The following is a 12,402-nucleotide window of genomic DNA, read 5'->3' as shown; positions in this document are numbered from 1 at the left end:
TCTTCATGGAACTTGATCTTTACTTAATATCCTAATGATTTTATTTCAATAATTTTGACCCATACAATCTTTGTATTTGTATATTTTGGCTATTGCTACAAATATACCCGTGCTACTTATGACTGGTTTTGTGGTCCAGGGTCACATATATTAGTAACATCTTCGTTTATTCCTAAAACTATCATGATGAAGGAGAATTAGCTCATCAGTACAGCTGGAAAAAGCGCTGAGATTTTTTATGCATTTCATCATCCTTTCTCCATCATGGTTTGATAGACAGCCTTTGAAGCTCAGGACGTCCCGAGGCCGGTATCTCCACAGTCTAAACAAGCATTCACCTAGGAGCTCGTTGCCTGAAAACAGTGCTTGGGTCTGTTGGACATTAGAGAAACCAATATTTGGCTCCAGGACTGACAGTGTCCATCCAGCTCAGTGCCGTTTCTGTAAGATTATACTTTAAAAATAAGAGCGAACACACACATGCAGCACACACTCACCATGGCTAAGAAAGCCTCACAGCTTTGGCCATCAGGAGTGGACTGTGTGAAAAAGGTCCCAATGTGCAGAATTCTGGCCTTTCCAAACATAAAAGGAATTTCCTTTTTTTGCTCTTTACAGAAAAACTGAGCACACAGGAGAATGGACAGACTGAGTCAATGAGAGGTCAAGTCTTTCTGAAGTTACACCGCACTGGTGCCAGTTAAGTATATAGATTCCTATTTTTCCGGAGGGGGAGAAAAACTAAAAACAAAGAGGGAAAAACGGGTTGACATCCTTCAACAAGAAAGAACCTGTGTCAGAATGTTTTTTAAACATTTTATCAACTCCCCTCATGTTGTTCCAAACCTGTTTAACTTTTTTCCTCTGTAGAACATAGAAGATGACATTTTGAGAAAAGTATCTGTGTTTTTTGTAAGTCAATGGTATCCAAACTATTGGGTAACCAAAAATTTTCTTCAAAATATCTTCTTTTGTGTTCCACAGAAGACGGAAAGTCAACCAGATTTGGAATAACATGAGGGTGAGTACATTTCCAATAAGTTTTATTTTTGGGTGAATAAACTTTTAATGCAACATTAGACAGAAGAGGAACCCAAAAAGAGGTTTCCATTTCCTTGCTTTTTTGACACCAATGATGAATGTGAAAACTAAGCCAACTTGGGAGTTAAAATGGCTTTTATACAAACAATAGAGTGACAGAACAGAGTAAAAATATCTTTAAATGTTTTCATATTTGGAATGATCTACACTTCCTATCTCGAGACATTAAAAATGTGATTAATAAATGCTTTGAATTGATGACTTGATTAGAAACAACACTTTAAAATCATCATGTAGAGCACATTTGGTAGACATTTTGAGTTTGAGAAAGCACGATCAGCATCAGAATGAGATGAGATGAGCAAACAAGCATAATCAACACTGATCAGATCTGGTTTAACACTCATATATTTTCCTCCACCTCCTCATCATCATCTTCCATCATCATTACCATCATCATCAATGCAAGAGGCATCATAAAAAGTGAGAATGAATCCAAAACAAGACACGCATCATTTCCACAGAGGCAATTGGTTTGTCTCTGACGGCCTCTGAGGTGCAAGTGTTAACATCAGGCACCCCAGTAGTAGCTAGCACACTTCTGAGTCAACAGAGATGAATATGGTTGATTTGTCCCAAAAGAAGAAATAATAACTAGGGGGCCATAAGGCACTTCCATACAGTGACAGCCACATGCCCTCACACACGGGCTAGATTGTGCAACCCATGCGGCCGAGGGTCCTCATTCATTGGGGAAGAATGTGAATAGGTTGTTGTTTGTGATAGTAATGGCTGAGAAATAATAGCCAATGATCTAATAGTTCCTTCATTTTCTTATAAATGTGCATAAAGGCTTCAAAACCTGCTGTAGCTCACAACGTAATGAAGTTGCCATCCTCTCTCATACTTTCTTGGCTACTGCTCGTCTTGGTGGGGCTGCCGTTGTGTGTGGGTTTGGTCAGGGAGCTTAAAGAGCTGCTACTGGGCAAGGAAACACTTTGTGGGAGGGGCCTGTGCGCAAATGCACCCGACGACAGGGTGTTAGCATGGCTGCCATTGCCATTAGTCATACGGTGTGGCATGTACGTCGACAGGTTGTCGTTCTCGAGGATGAGGTCAGTATCATCATCACTGTCACCCTCAGCCACACTGTTGCTGTATTGGCTGGCATTCTGTGAGGCGGGGCTGGGGGCGGAGTCATGTGAGAGGGCGGAGCCTCCCGAGCCAGCGGAACTGTTGCCAGCAGATGTTTTACTCGCACGGTGCATCGTGTTGTGCACCCGCTGATTTGCAGGTTTCACTGTCACGATGAGGTTGTGGCTGTTAGCCACCATCATGTCGGTGACCTGGTCCAGTGATTTACCTGCCACATCGATACCGTTCACCTCAAGAATCTCGTCGTTGACTCCCAGCAATCCTGTGCTCTCTGCTAAACCGCCTTTTACCAGGCGGGAGATGAAGACGCCGGGAACTTTCTCTACCCCTTGGGGAGTGACGCGGACGCTGACGCCGTCTCGGATGTAAAAGCCGAGGGGTTTGTTGGTGCCGTGCTTGTGCAGACGGACACGGAGATGTGTCTCGGGTAAGATGTCCACATCTATGATAGAAGAGATCTGCCGGAAATCCTGCGGAAGGCCGATGAGCAGCGCAGGTTTGGACTTCTGCTTTGGTTGATGCAGACCAGCTAGGCCCTTTTTTCTTCTCTGAAGAGAGCCTGTTGGGAAGGGCACGGAGACATCTACATCTGTGGAGAGAGAGAAACTAGTTATTTATATTTATATAGAGAGAGAGGGGAAAAACATGTTGTGTGTGTGTATACATGTTGAATAATTACATTGAAATTAGTCATATATATGAATATTTGCTAAGAAAAAGACTACAACAATATTAAACCATTGATATTACAAATATGTGTGCACCAGCAGTCAACAGTAGGGAATAAATTAAGTTTATAAAACATTTTTGAAAGTCTCTTATGCTTACCAAGGCTATATAAATATTGTGAAATATTATTACAATTTAAAAGAACTGTTTTATATTTGAATATATTTTAAGATGTAATTTATTTCTGTAATGGCAAAGCTGAATTTTTATTAGCTATTACTGTAGTATTCGGTGTCACATTATCCTTCAGAAATCATTCTAATTTGCTGATTTGATGCTCAAGAAACATTTCTTACGAATATCAAAAACAATTTGTGCCGCTTAATATTTTCACCAAAACCATGCTATTTTTTTTTTCAGGATTCTTTGATGAAAAGAAAGTTTCAGCAGTTAATTGAAATGGAAATCTTTTGTAACATTAATCTTAGCCTCTACTGTCACTTTTGGTTAAATGAATGCATTCTTGCTGAAAAAAAAAAAAAAACCTTTCAAATAAAAAATACAAGTGTACAGACCCACCAATACATATATTACATTGCAGTCCTGGGAATAAACAAAAAATATGGTGCAAAAAAACTGAAATTGAATATAGACAGGGAACCTCATTTTGCTTCCCAGACAACATTTAAGGTGTCCTTAAGATTCAGCTGAACAAAACTGAGAGACTTGCTTCTTTCATCTCCTTCCATCCAATTCCTCCTGTCGACTGGCCTCATGAAGAAAGACTCTCCACCTCACAACTCCAAAATTAGCCCACTAAATTTAGAATGATCTACTGTATACACCACACTGGCATAAAATAATGTTCCCTGTTACTAAAAATGAATTCAAGGAGATACAAAGCGCCTCGCTGTGATTCACCATCTGTCCTCAGTATCACATCACCATGACCTCATTTAGAAAATTGATCCCCGTAAATCAAATTTAGATTTATTATTTTCAATGTTCTCTGAAAGAATTCAATATGACATTGATTGCTGAATGTTTATATCGAGCAATAAGGTTGGAAAAAAACAAGAGACCCGATCATAATAAAACCAAGAGGCAGGAATGGATGGATGAACAAACAAGGATTGTAATAAATCTGTCCAAGGCACTTGCAATAGGACAAAGGTCACGAGACGGAATCAGATTAAAAGGCAGATTAATCAAAGCCTCTCTCACAGCACATTATATTCACTGTTCAGAAGATCCAAACAATCACAGCTGATATGTCTGACTAGAAAAAGGAAAAAACAAGACTTGCTTTAGCCGATGAGCAGGTAACGGAGAACAGAGAGCCCTCCTGACAGGAATCTGGTGGGAGGTAACATGCGTCAGCAGGGAGAATGTTTTTGGTTATTTTTAAACTGCGGCAAGGGTTTTGTGCGTGGGTCTTTGCGTAGAGGTCTTTTTGTGATTATGAGAGCACAGCCTTCTGGGAGTGGAAATAGCAGGAAGTCATCAACACCTTCCCTTCAGTCTGCTGACTAACATTAAACTGTGTGCGTGTTCTGCAGTGCGCACATCTAATTCTATAGTTTAATAATAAACATTCTTGATGTTTACATGTTCAGAAGATTTCGGGGTGTCCTGAGTGGTTGCCAGGGCATTGTTCTACGGTTATACTAAGGTTGCTACACAGTTGCTAGGTGGTTATTTACTGGTCCAAGTCAAAAGAGCTCACCGGCAAGTCTGTATATGTGTTTATCCAAGTTGCAAATTCAATTTATGTGAAAAAAAAAAATCGCAAAAAAAAAAACATTTGTGAATAAGATCCCATGTTTTCAAGAGAAGCAAATCATCACTTTCTTGGAAAACTGCTGCAAAATAGAAATGAAACTAGCTTTTTGTAAAAGAACAATAAATAAATAAAAATAAAATACATAAAACAATTATGTGAGGTTTATAGCTTACAGACAAATGCATACATTAAAGTCTTTTTTAATGTATCCACCTTAAGTGAGCGAGCGTACACCTTATGTATTATTTGAAAATGTATTTGTATGTTGGTGTTTCCATCCAGCTTTTTTATGTAACATCCTAAAATATGCATAGAACGGTAGGGATGGCAGTGTTATTTTATTTATATACTATTATAGTATGGTAACACTTTAGAATAGGGAACACTTATTCACTATTAACTACGACTTTTCCCTCAATAAATTCTTAATTTGCTGCTTATTAATAGTTAGTAAGTAGTTGTTAAGTTTAGGTATTGGGTATGATTAGGGATGTAGAATAAGGTCATGTAGAATCAGGCATTAATATGTGCTTAATTTGTACTAATAAATGGCTAATATTCTAGTAATATGCATGCCAATAAGCAACTAGATAAGAGACCCTAAAATAAAGTGTTACCTATAGTATTTATTTTTAGTCAGATATACATATTTTTGGTTTTAATTTTAATTTTGTCTTTTTATTAGTTTTTAATTTTTTACATTTCTATTTAGCTTATTTTATCTTTTATCTATCTTTTATTTCTTTTATCTAAGTTTTAGTAATTGTAGTACTTCAACTATAACATTTTATTTAGTTTGCTAATTGTTTACTTTTTTTTTTTAGGTTTTTCATATTTATATTTATATTTTATTTCAGCATTATTTCAATTAACAAAAATGATTTTCAGTAGCTTTTGTTTTAGTTTCAGTTAAGAATAACAACACTGGTGGATGGAAACCTGGCTAGCGATATTCGTGTCCCACACTATGGCGCAAGTTCCTTTTTTCATCTGCCAGGCATAAATCCTAAATCTGATCACTTAGAAAAGTAATAGCAAACCTCTCCTCAACAAGTCACATAATCCATAGCATGAACTGCGTACAAACTTTAGCTTAATAGCAATGCAAATCTTGGTAGAGCATCATGCTTATCTCACAAATCTCCAACATCTGAAAATGCGTTTCTTGGTTCAATAGAATTTCAAACCATCTGTGCCATCTGAAAGAAAAGGCCCAGCATGCACCTCAAGAGGAGATCACATTATGGGGATTATATTAATTAGTAGTTTGACAACAGGCCCTGGTTTGTCTTAAGATCCACGAATAGTAGATTAGCAACTCACATCTAATTAATTACCATCAGGCCCCAGGGGCCTGCATGTGGACGGGGTGATGGGCGGTGAACTCTGACCCCTGTGCTCATATGGAGGGATATGTTGAGCAGAAGAAGGCAAAAACAATAGAGATGCACAAACCATTGTCTGTGCATGTGTGACCTCATATTTAATCTGCATAAATGTGTAAATATTTATCCAGAGTGCAGACGGTATCATCCATTGCATGTGACGTCTATGTCTTATATAGTATGCAACACACAGCACCCCTCTCCCTGTCCCACTACATTAGTCTGGTGTCTGGACCCCTACAGAAATCAGGACAGCCTCTGTTATTAAACCTGCTCACGGGCTGGAGAGCGAGACGGGGTGCCCAGGGAGGGTGAGTGGGAGGCAGAGCGGGATCTTGGCAGACAGGCGGGTCAGAGATGGGCATAACGGACTGGCCTTAGGCTTTACAGCAGGCCCAACAACCCTCCCGGTTAATACTAACTCCCAACCCTGCCCCCGAAATGATCATTCTGTGTTAAGACGTACAAGTGCTAATTTCTGTGGGTGGTGCGTGTACATGAGGTCCGGGAATTGTATATCTCATAAACATTACTTATTAGTGAAATGACGTGATGTATTTCTTAGAGATCAGAAGCTAATGCATTGAGCTCTCAAGGATGATTAAAAGACAACATCCCCTTAGCAATCTCTCTCCCACACACATATTCACACAGACAAAATGTCCAAGGCTTTTGACTGTGACGAAAATGTTCATAAACACAAAAAATAAATAAATAAAAAAGAATCTATGACAATTTATATTCTAGACAGTCGGTACAAGCTTGTGTGTTCATATGCAGTTTGTGTGCATCTTTCATCATCTTGTGTGCCGCTATTAGTTATAAACACATTGAGAGCTGTGATGTCCGATTCACTAACAAATGACTCTTATGAACCAGTTCTTTTCAATGAGTCAATCAAAAAGATTATACAGCAGTTTGAATCAGACTCGCTGACTGAGTAAATATAATTCAAAACCGTTTCATCCATCACTAAATCACAACTCATTTTTGTTTAATTCAGAATTAACCAAGAGCAACTGATTATAATTAGAAATGCATGCTTGTTTGCATTGAATTTGCACTGTAATAAATGCATTTTTAAAAACATTCAAATATTTTACTAAAATACAGTGGTGTAATGTAACAAAGTAATAATACTTCGTTACAGTACTTAAGTATATTTTGGGAGTATCTGTACTTTACTTGAGTTTTTATATTTCAGCCAACTTTTACTTTTACTCCACTACATTTCCTAATTAAAATGTATACTTTTACTCCGATACATTTCCCCGAAGCATATTCGTTACTTACTACAAAATAGTCAGAAGTCAGAAGAACACGGAAATTGTAGATGGCAAAAATGCTTCTGTATGCTTTTTATATTTATATAATTAGTTAACTTAATCTATAATCACACAAAGAGTACCGTTTTTCTGCAGATATCAGCATGAACATATTTAATAATCATTTCATACAAGTACAGTAAAGCAATAAGTGGCTTACATTTTAGACATAGTATTGCTTGTTTTTGCTCAATTTTGCTAACTAATATAGCTCCAAACAAAGATCACAGCACTGTTTTGCATCTCTGAGCAAAGGACGGTGTTTACTTATTGAATGAATCAGCTTTTTGAACGAATCAGTTGAATAAATGATTCAGTGATTCACTCATTAACACAGTCAAATACTTTGTTCCTGAATGAATCAGTCGTTTGAATGAATCGGTTGAATCTCAATGACTCACTCATTAACAGTCACTTGCTGTCACCTACTGCCGGTTTTAATTTCACATTTCGACTATTTTTTATGTTTTAAAATAATTTCAAATAACAGTATTCAATGATACCAAAGTCATTTTCTGGTAAGATATCTGTACTTTTACTTGAGTATGGCTTTCAGGTACTTTATACACCACTGCTAAAATATAATACAGCAAAATAATAATTTAATAACATAGTAATATATAATTATATATAAAATAAATATATTTAGAAATAAAAAATATACAGTATGATATAAAATATTAACTATAACTGAAATATATCATTGTTCATTGTTTAGTCAAGTGTAATATATTCAGTCCATATGTTTATATGTTTAGTCCAAATGTAATGTGGCATTTATACCAAAAAAACAAATGGGAATTAAACCACTTCTGAACAATCATCTTTAACTATTATTTCGTCAACTAAAATCTTAAATGTTTAATTTTAGGAGCCCTCCTTGGTCATTTTTTTAGTCTGCAGCTTTTGACGTCTGTATATTGAGACTGAAAACCCACATCCTCCCCTCAGTAACCCTCTCAAACAACCTTAGAACCTGAAAGTAATATAACCACAATACGAGTAATCAAATGACCCCACTTATCACCAACCTGTTTCCACAGCAACCTCGCATTACTGCGACACTGTATGCATAGTTTTAGTTGGGTTCAGATTGTGATGCATTTTAGCTCCGAGTCGGACAAGTATAACAGCATTACTGAACCATTTATCACATTATACTAGTGTGAGTGAGAAAGCAGCTAGTATTACCAATAACCACGTGCAGTTTAGACAGTTTAGGAGACAAAGACATCTCCCTCAGCTTTTCTCTCACGCAATACCAGAAAAAGAGTATTTGTCTTATTTAGAATAAACCTCACGTCTAAACCATAGTGGACAGAAAGGTGCAGCAATAAACCAGAACCCAAACACCAGACTGCAGCGAAAATTTTTCACAAGCACTGACTCACCTGAAAAACACAATAAAAACATCAAAACTCTTGCCAGGTGTCTGAGGCCTGCAGGCACAGACTGAGCAGAGCTTTGTGAACACTGCTCTCTGGATTACAAAGATACAGAGAGACTTTAGAGACTTCCTCAGGCACAGCGCAAACAGAAACATCTGTGTCTGCCGACGAGATGCTTAGTATCTAGACACACTTTATGCCTTTAGTTCACACAGGTGTCCTAGTAAAGTAACATATCATAGGTTAATCATTTTAAATATGGACATGTTAAAGTATATTTGATGTTTTGTGTCTATATTCGCTATATTGAGTCCATTTGCACTAAACAGACTCAGAGACTCAGAGTTCATGACAAAGTACTGTATGGTAGTGTCATATCGTCAGTCTGTGAGATCGCCGATACACAATATTATCATGCTAATTTATTTAATTATTTACTTACTTGGTTTTATAGCCAGAGAGTGAACCAACTCCAGGGTAAGGCTAGAAGCATATTTTAATATGACTGAATTCTTATTTAAAGGAGTCATATGATGCGATTTCACCGCATAAACACCAAATACACCAAATAATGTTCTTTTTAGCAGCATCATATGACCCCTTTAACATGATAACAATTTAATAGAAACATTGTAAGTTACTAATTATAATGCTTACATTTCGTCAGTTATTCAAACGGCAGCTACAGAAAACGAGCAAAAACATTTACATTATCAAAGAACATCATTACTGACAGTCTAGCACGAGTTTATGCACTTTAAAAAAACACTCCTGTTATAATCAGTGAAGCTATCTACTCTGTATGATGAATACATCTCTTATACTTACATTGCACGTACATCTGCACTTTGTTGTTTATGATGAGAGAATTCATGAGAGAGCAAAATTCGGTCAGCAAGCGTGCACATTGAACAACAAAACGTCTCCGGTTACTGTCGCAACCTCGATTCCCTGAGAGCGGGAACAAGACATTGCGAAGATCGTGGTGGGAACTCCTCCCCTGCTCATCGCGATCTTCGCAATGTAGAGTGAATGCTCGATAGGGAACTCCGGTGTTTCAGCGATGAATCCTCTGAATGCCTCTGATTGGCCATTGCCTTCATAAACTCAACGGAATCGTGTGTGATTGGTTATAACGCACAACACTATAAAAACGCGGAAAAAGAAACATGGAACAAGAAATAAGCCCCAATATCAATTAGATAGTATTACTAGCCTAATAATAATAATAATCGTCTTGCACAGATATCCACAGGCGATATCTCTGACTATCATCGATACACGATTTTGTCTATCGGTACAAGCCTTCTGTATGGTGTCAATATACATTCATGTCTTGTACAGAAAACAACACTGAGGTACAACAACTGTTCAACAAAACCTCAATTCTTCTCAAACCACTATCAGAATCATTATTTCCTCTTCGGTTCCTTGGTGAAGTATATTATTGTGGAACAGGATAGCTTATTGACTTACTGATACTACCTCCGGGCAGTGTGCTATGCTAGTATAGGAGAGCTTATTTACCCAGCATTAACACCTAATAATGTAGTGTTATGGCAAGGCTGGACAGCTTATTGACTGCGACCCTACACAGCACATCGGTAGGTTATTAGCAGAGTCATATATCATGCTGACTGGAGCCAGTGTCTCTCACCAGCAGAGAATGGCTGCTGTGTGTCTGACGAGGTGCTGATGTGATGCTGGCCCTGCATTGAGAGACAATGTATCAAATATGTCACAGATGGAGTTTTGGTTCCTTGCCACTGTTGCCTTTGGCTTTCTTAGTTGGGGACACTTAATTTCTGGCAATATTGTCAACTTGATTGCACAGATGCTATTTGAACTGAACTGAGCTGGACAATGAATCAATGCTAAACTGGAAAATTGAGTGTTTACTATTGTCCTCTTGCATTATCGACACACTATTTTCCTGTTTAATACTGTAAAGATGCTTTGACACAATCTGTATTGTATAAAGCACTATATAAATAAAGGTGACTTAAAAAAATTAAAATTCTGTCATCATTTACTCACCCACATGTCGTTCCAAACCTGTATGAGTTGCTTTCTAAATATATCGAAAATTAATTTTTGATTAGTAATATGCATTGCTAAGAACTTCATTTGGATAACTTTAAAGGCGATTTTCTCAATATTTTGATTTTTTTGCACCCTCAGATTCCAGATATTCAAATAGTTGTATCTCGGCCAAATATTGTCCTATCCAAACAAACTATACATCAATGGAAAGCTTATTTATTCAGTTTTGAAAAATTGACCACTATGACTGGTTTTGTGGTCAATGGTCACATGTATCAGCAAAATTTTATGTAATTCGTACGACATGTTTTATCCCTAAAGAGACACATTTTTATCCTTATGTAAATTCACAGCTGTCAAACATTTAAATTATTAATCAAAGTAATGATATATCAATTAATGGAATCACTAATTAAATTCTAATTAATATATTAATGCAATATATTAATATTAAATGATCTGTATGATTTAATATTAATATATTCAATTCATATATTAATTAGGATTCATATATTCTCAAATTTCACTCTTAAAAATCTGAATGAACCCTGATACACACACACTTTATTTACTACATCAATTATTGTAGCCTATATATTATATGCCAGTTAAATAAATAAAATATTTAACATTATTATTACTAGTAGTGGTAGTATGTTATTTTATAATTATTCAATAGACAGACAGACTGATAGATAGATTTGTTTATATTTATTTAATTACCATATGAATAATGTATTTATTAAACAAAGAAAGAATTAATAATGTATTTATTAAACAAAGAAAGAATGAATAATGTATTTATTAAACAGAAAGAAAGAAAGAAAGAAAGAAAGATTATATTGACAGCCCTAGTCCCTTGCCAAACCTCTTCAAAATGTGTTCTGGTCTTCAGTGCTGTCACTCTGCCAGGATTTTGGACAATGTTGTCTCTGTCAGTCTCTCTGTAGACTGCAGGCAGGTATAAAGCACAGGTGGACAAGCTTGTCAAGATGAATAAAACAGGGCGGCAGCAGGAGAGCAGAGAGGAGCAGACACCTGATGCTGTTAGAGGAAGTCAGGTGACACTGCCACATCACAGGTGTGTTCACGTGGATCTCTGTCTGGATCTTATTACCTTCATGGCCTAGTGACCGAGAAGCATCCCTTTCCGTTTGTGCTAAAAAGAAAACCTACATTTTGATATTTAACCTTTTTACTGCTCTAAATATATTTTCAAGTGGTTGTTGTATAGTGGATGAGTAGCTGCTTCATAAATAAGCGTAGAGTGCATTTTCGAGACCTTTTTCTGCTAAGTACAGCAAAACTCAACACACAAACCTCTACATGTACTGACGGTTCTGTATTGTTCTGTTTATGAGGGCAGTGTGAGGACTGTGACCTGTTAATACGGGCACTTAAATGAATATGCTCCACTCGCCAGTGTGAAAAAGACCTAATGTTATCACCTACTGCGAATCCCGGATGTAGGATGTTTGTCTAGTTCTGCATCTGTCCCATGTATATACTTCCACCTCGCCTCTCAACAGTTGTGCTTATGGATTTGTTTGGGTGTGGCTGTCTGGAGTTCACACACACACACACACACACACACACACACACACACACAAACA

General features: G+C 37.0%; 1 protein-coding gene across 1 annotated transcript in view; it reads right to left on the bottom strand.

Moving 5' to 3' along the window:
• Positions 1 to 1,006: 1,006 nt before the first annotated feature.
• LOC107694933 (partitioning defective 6 homolog alpha-like) overlaps positions 1,007 to 12,402 on the bottom strand; it is a 32,051-nt gene continuing 20,655 nt past the window's right edge. Inside the window, exon 3 of the mRNA XM_016494651.1 lies at positions 1,007 to 2,785. Within this exon, the coding sequence (XP_016350137.1) occupies positions 1,914 to 2,785 (872 nt within the window). The 3' untranslated portion in view covers positions 1,007 to 1,913. The remainder of the gene's footprint in view (positions 2,786 to 12,402) is intronic.

Source organism: Sinocyclocheilus anshuiensis, unplaced genomic scaffold (genome assembly GCF_001515605.1).
Source record: "Sinocyclocheilus anshuiensis isolate Anshui unplaced genomic scaffold, SAMN03320099.WGS_v1.1 scaffold286, whole genome shotgun sequence".
Classification (NCBI taxonomy): domain Eukaryota; kingdom Metazoa; phylum Chordata; class Actinopteri; order Cypriniformes; family Cyprinidae; genus Sinocyclocheilus; species Sinocyclocheilus anshuiensis.
This window is presented reverse-complemented; position numbering and strand designations above follow the sequence as displayed.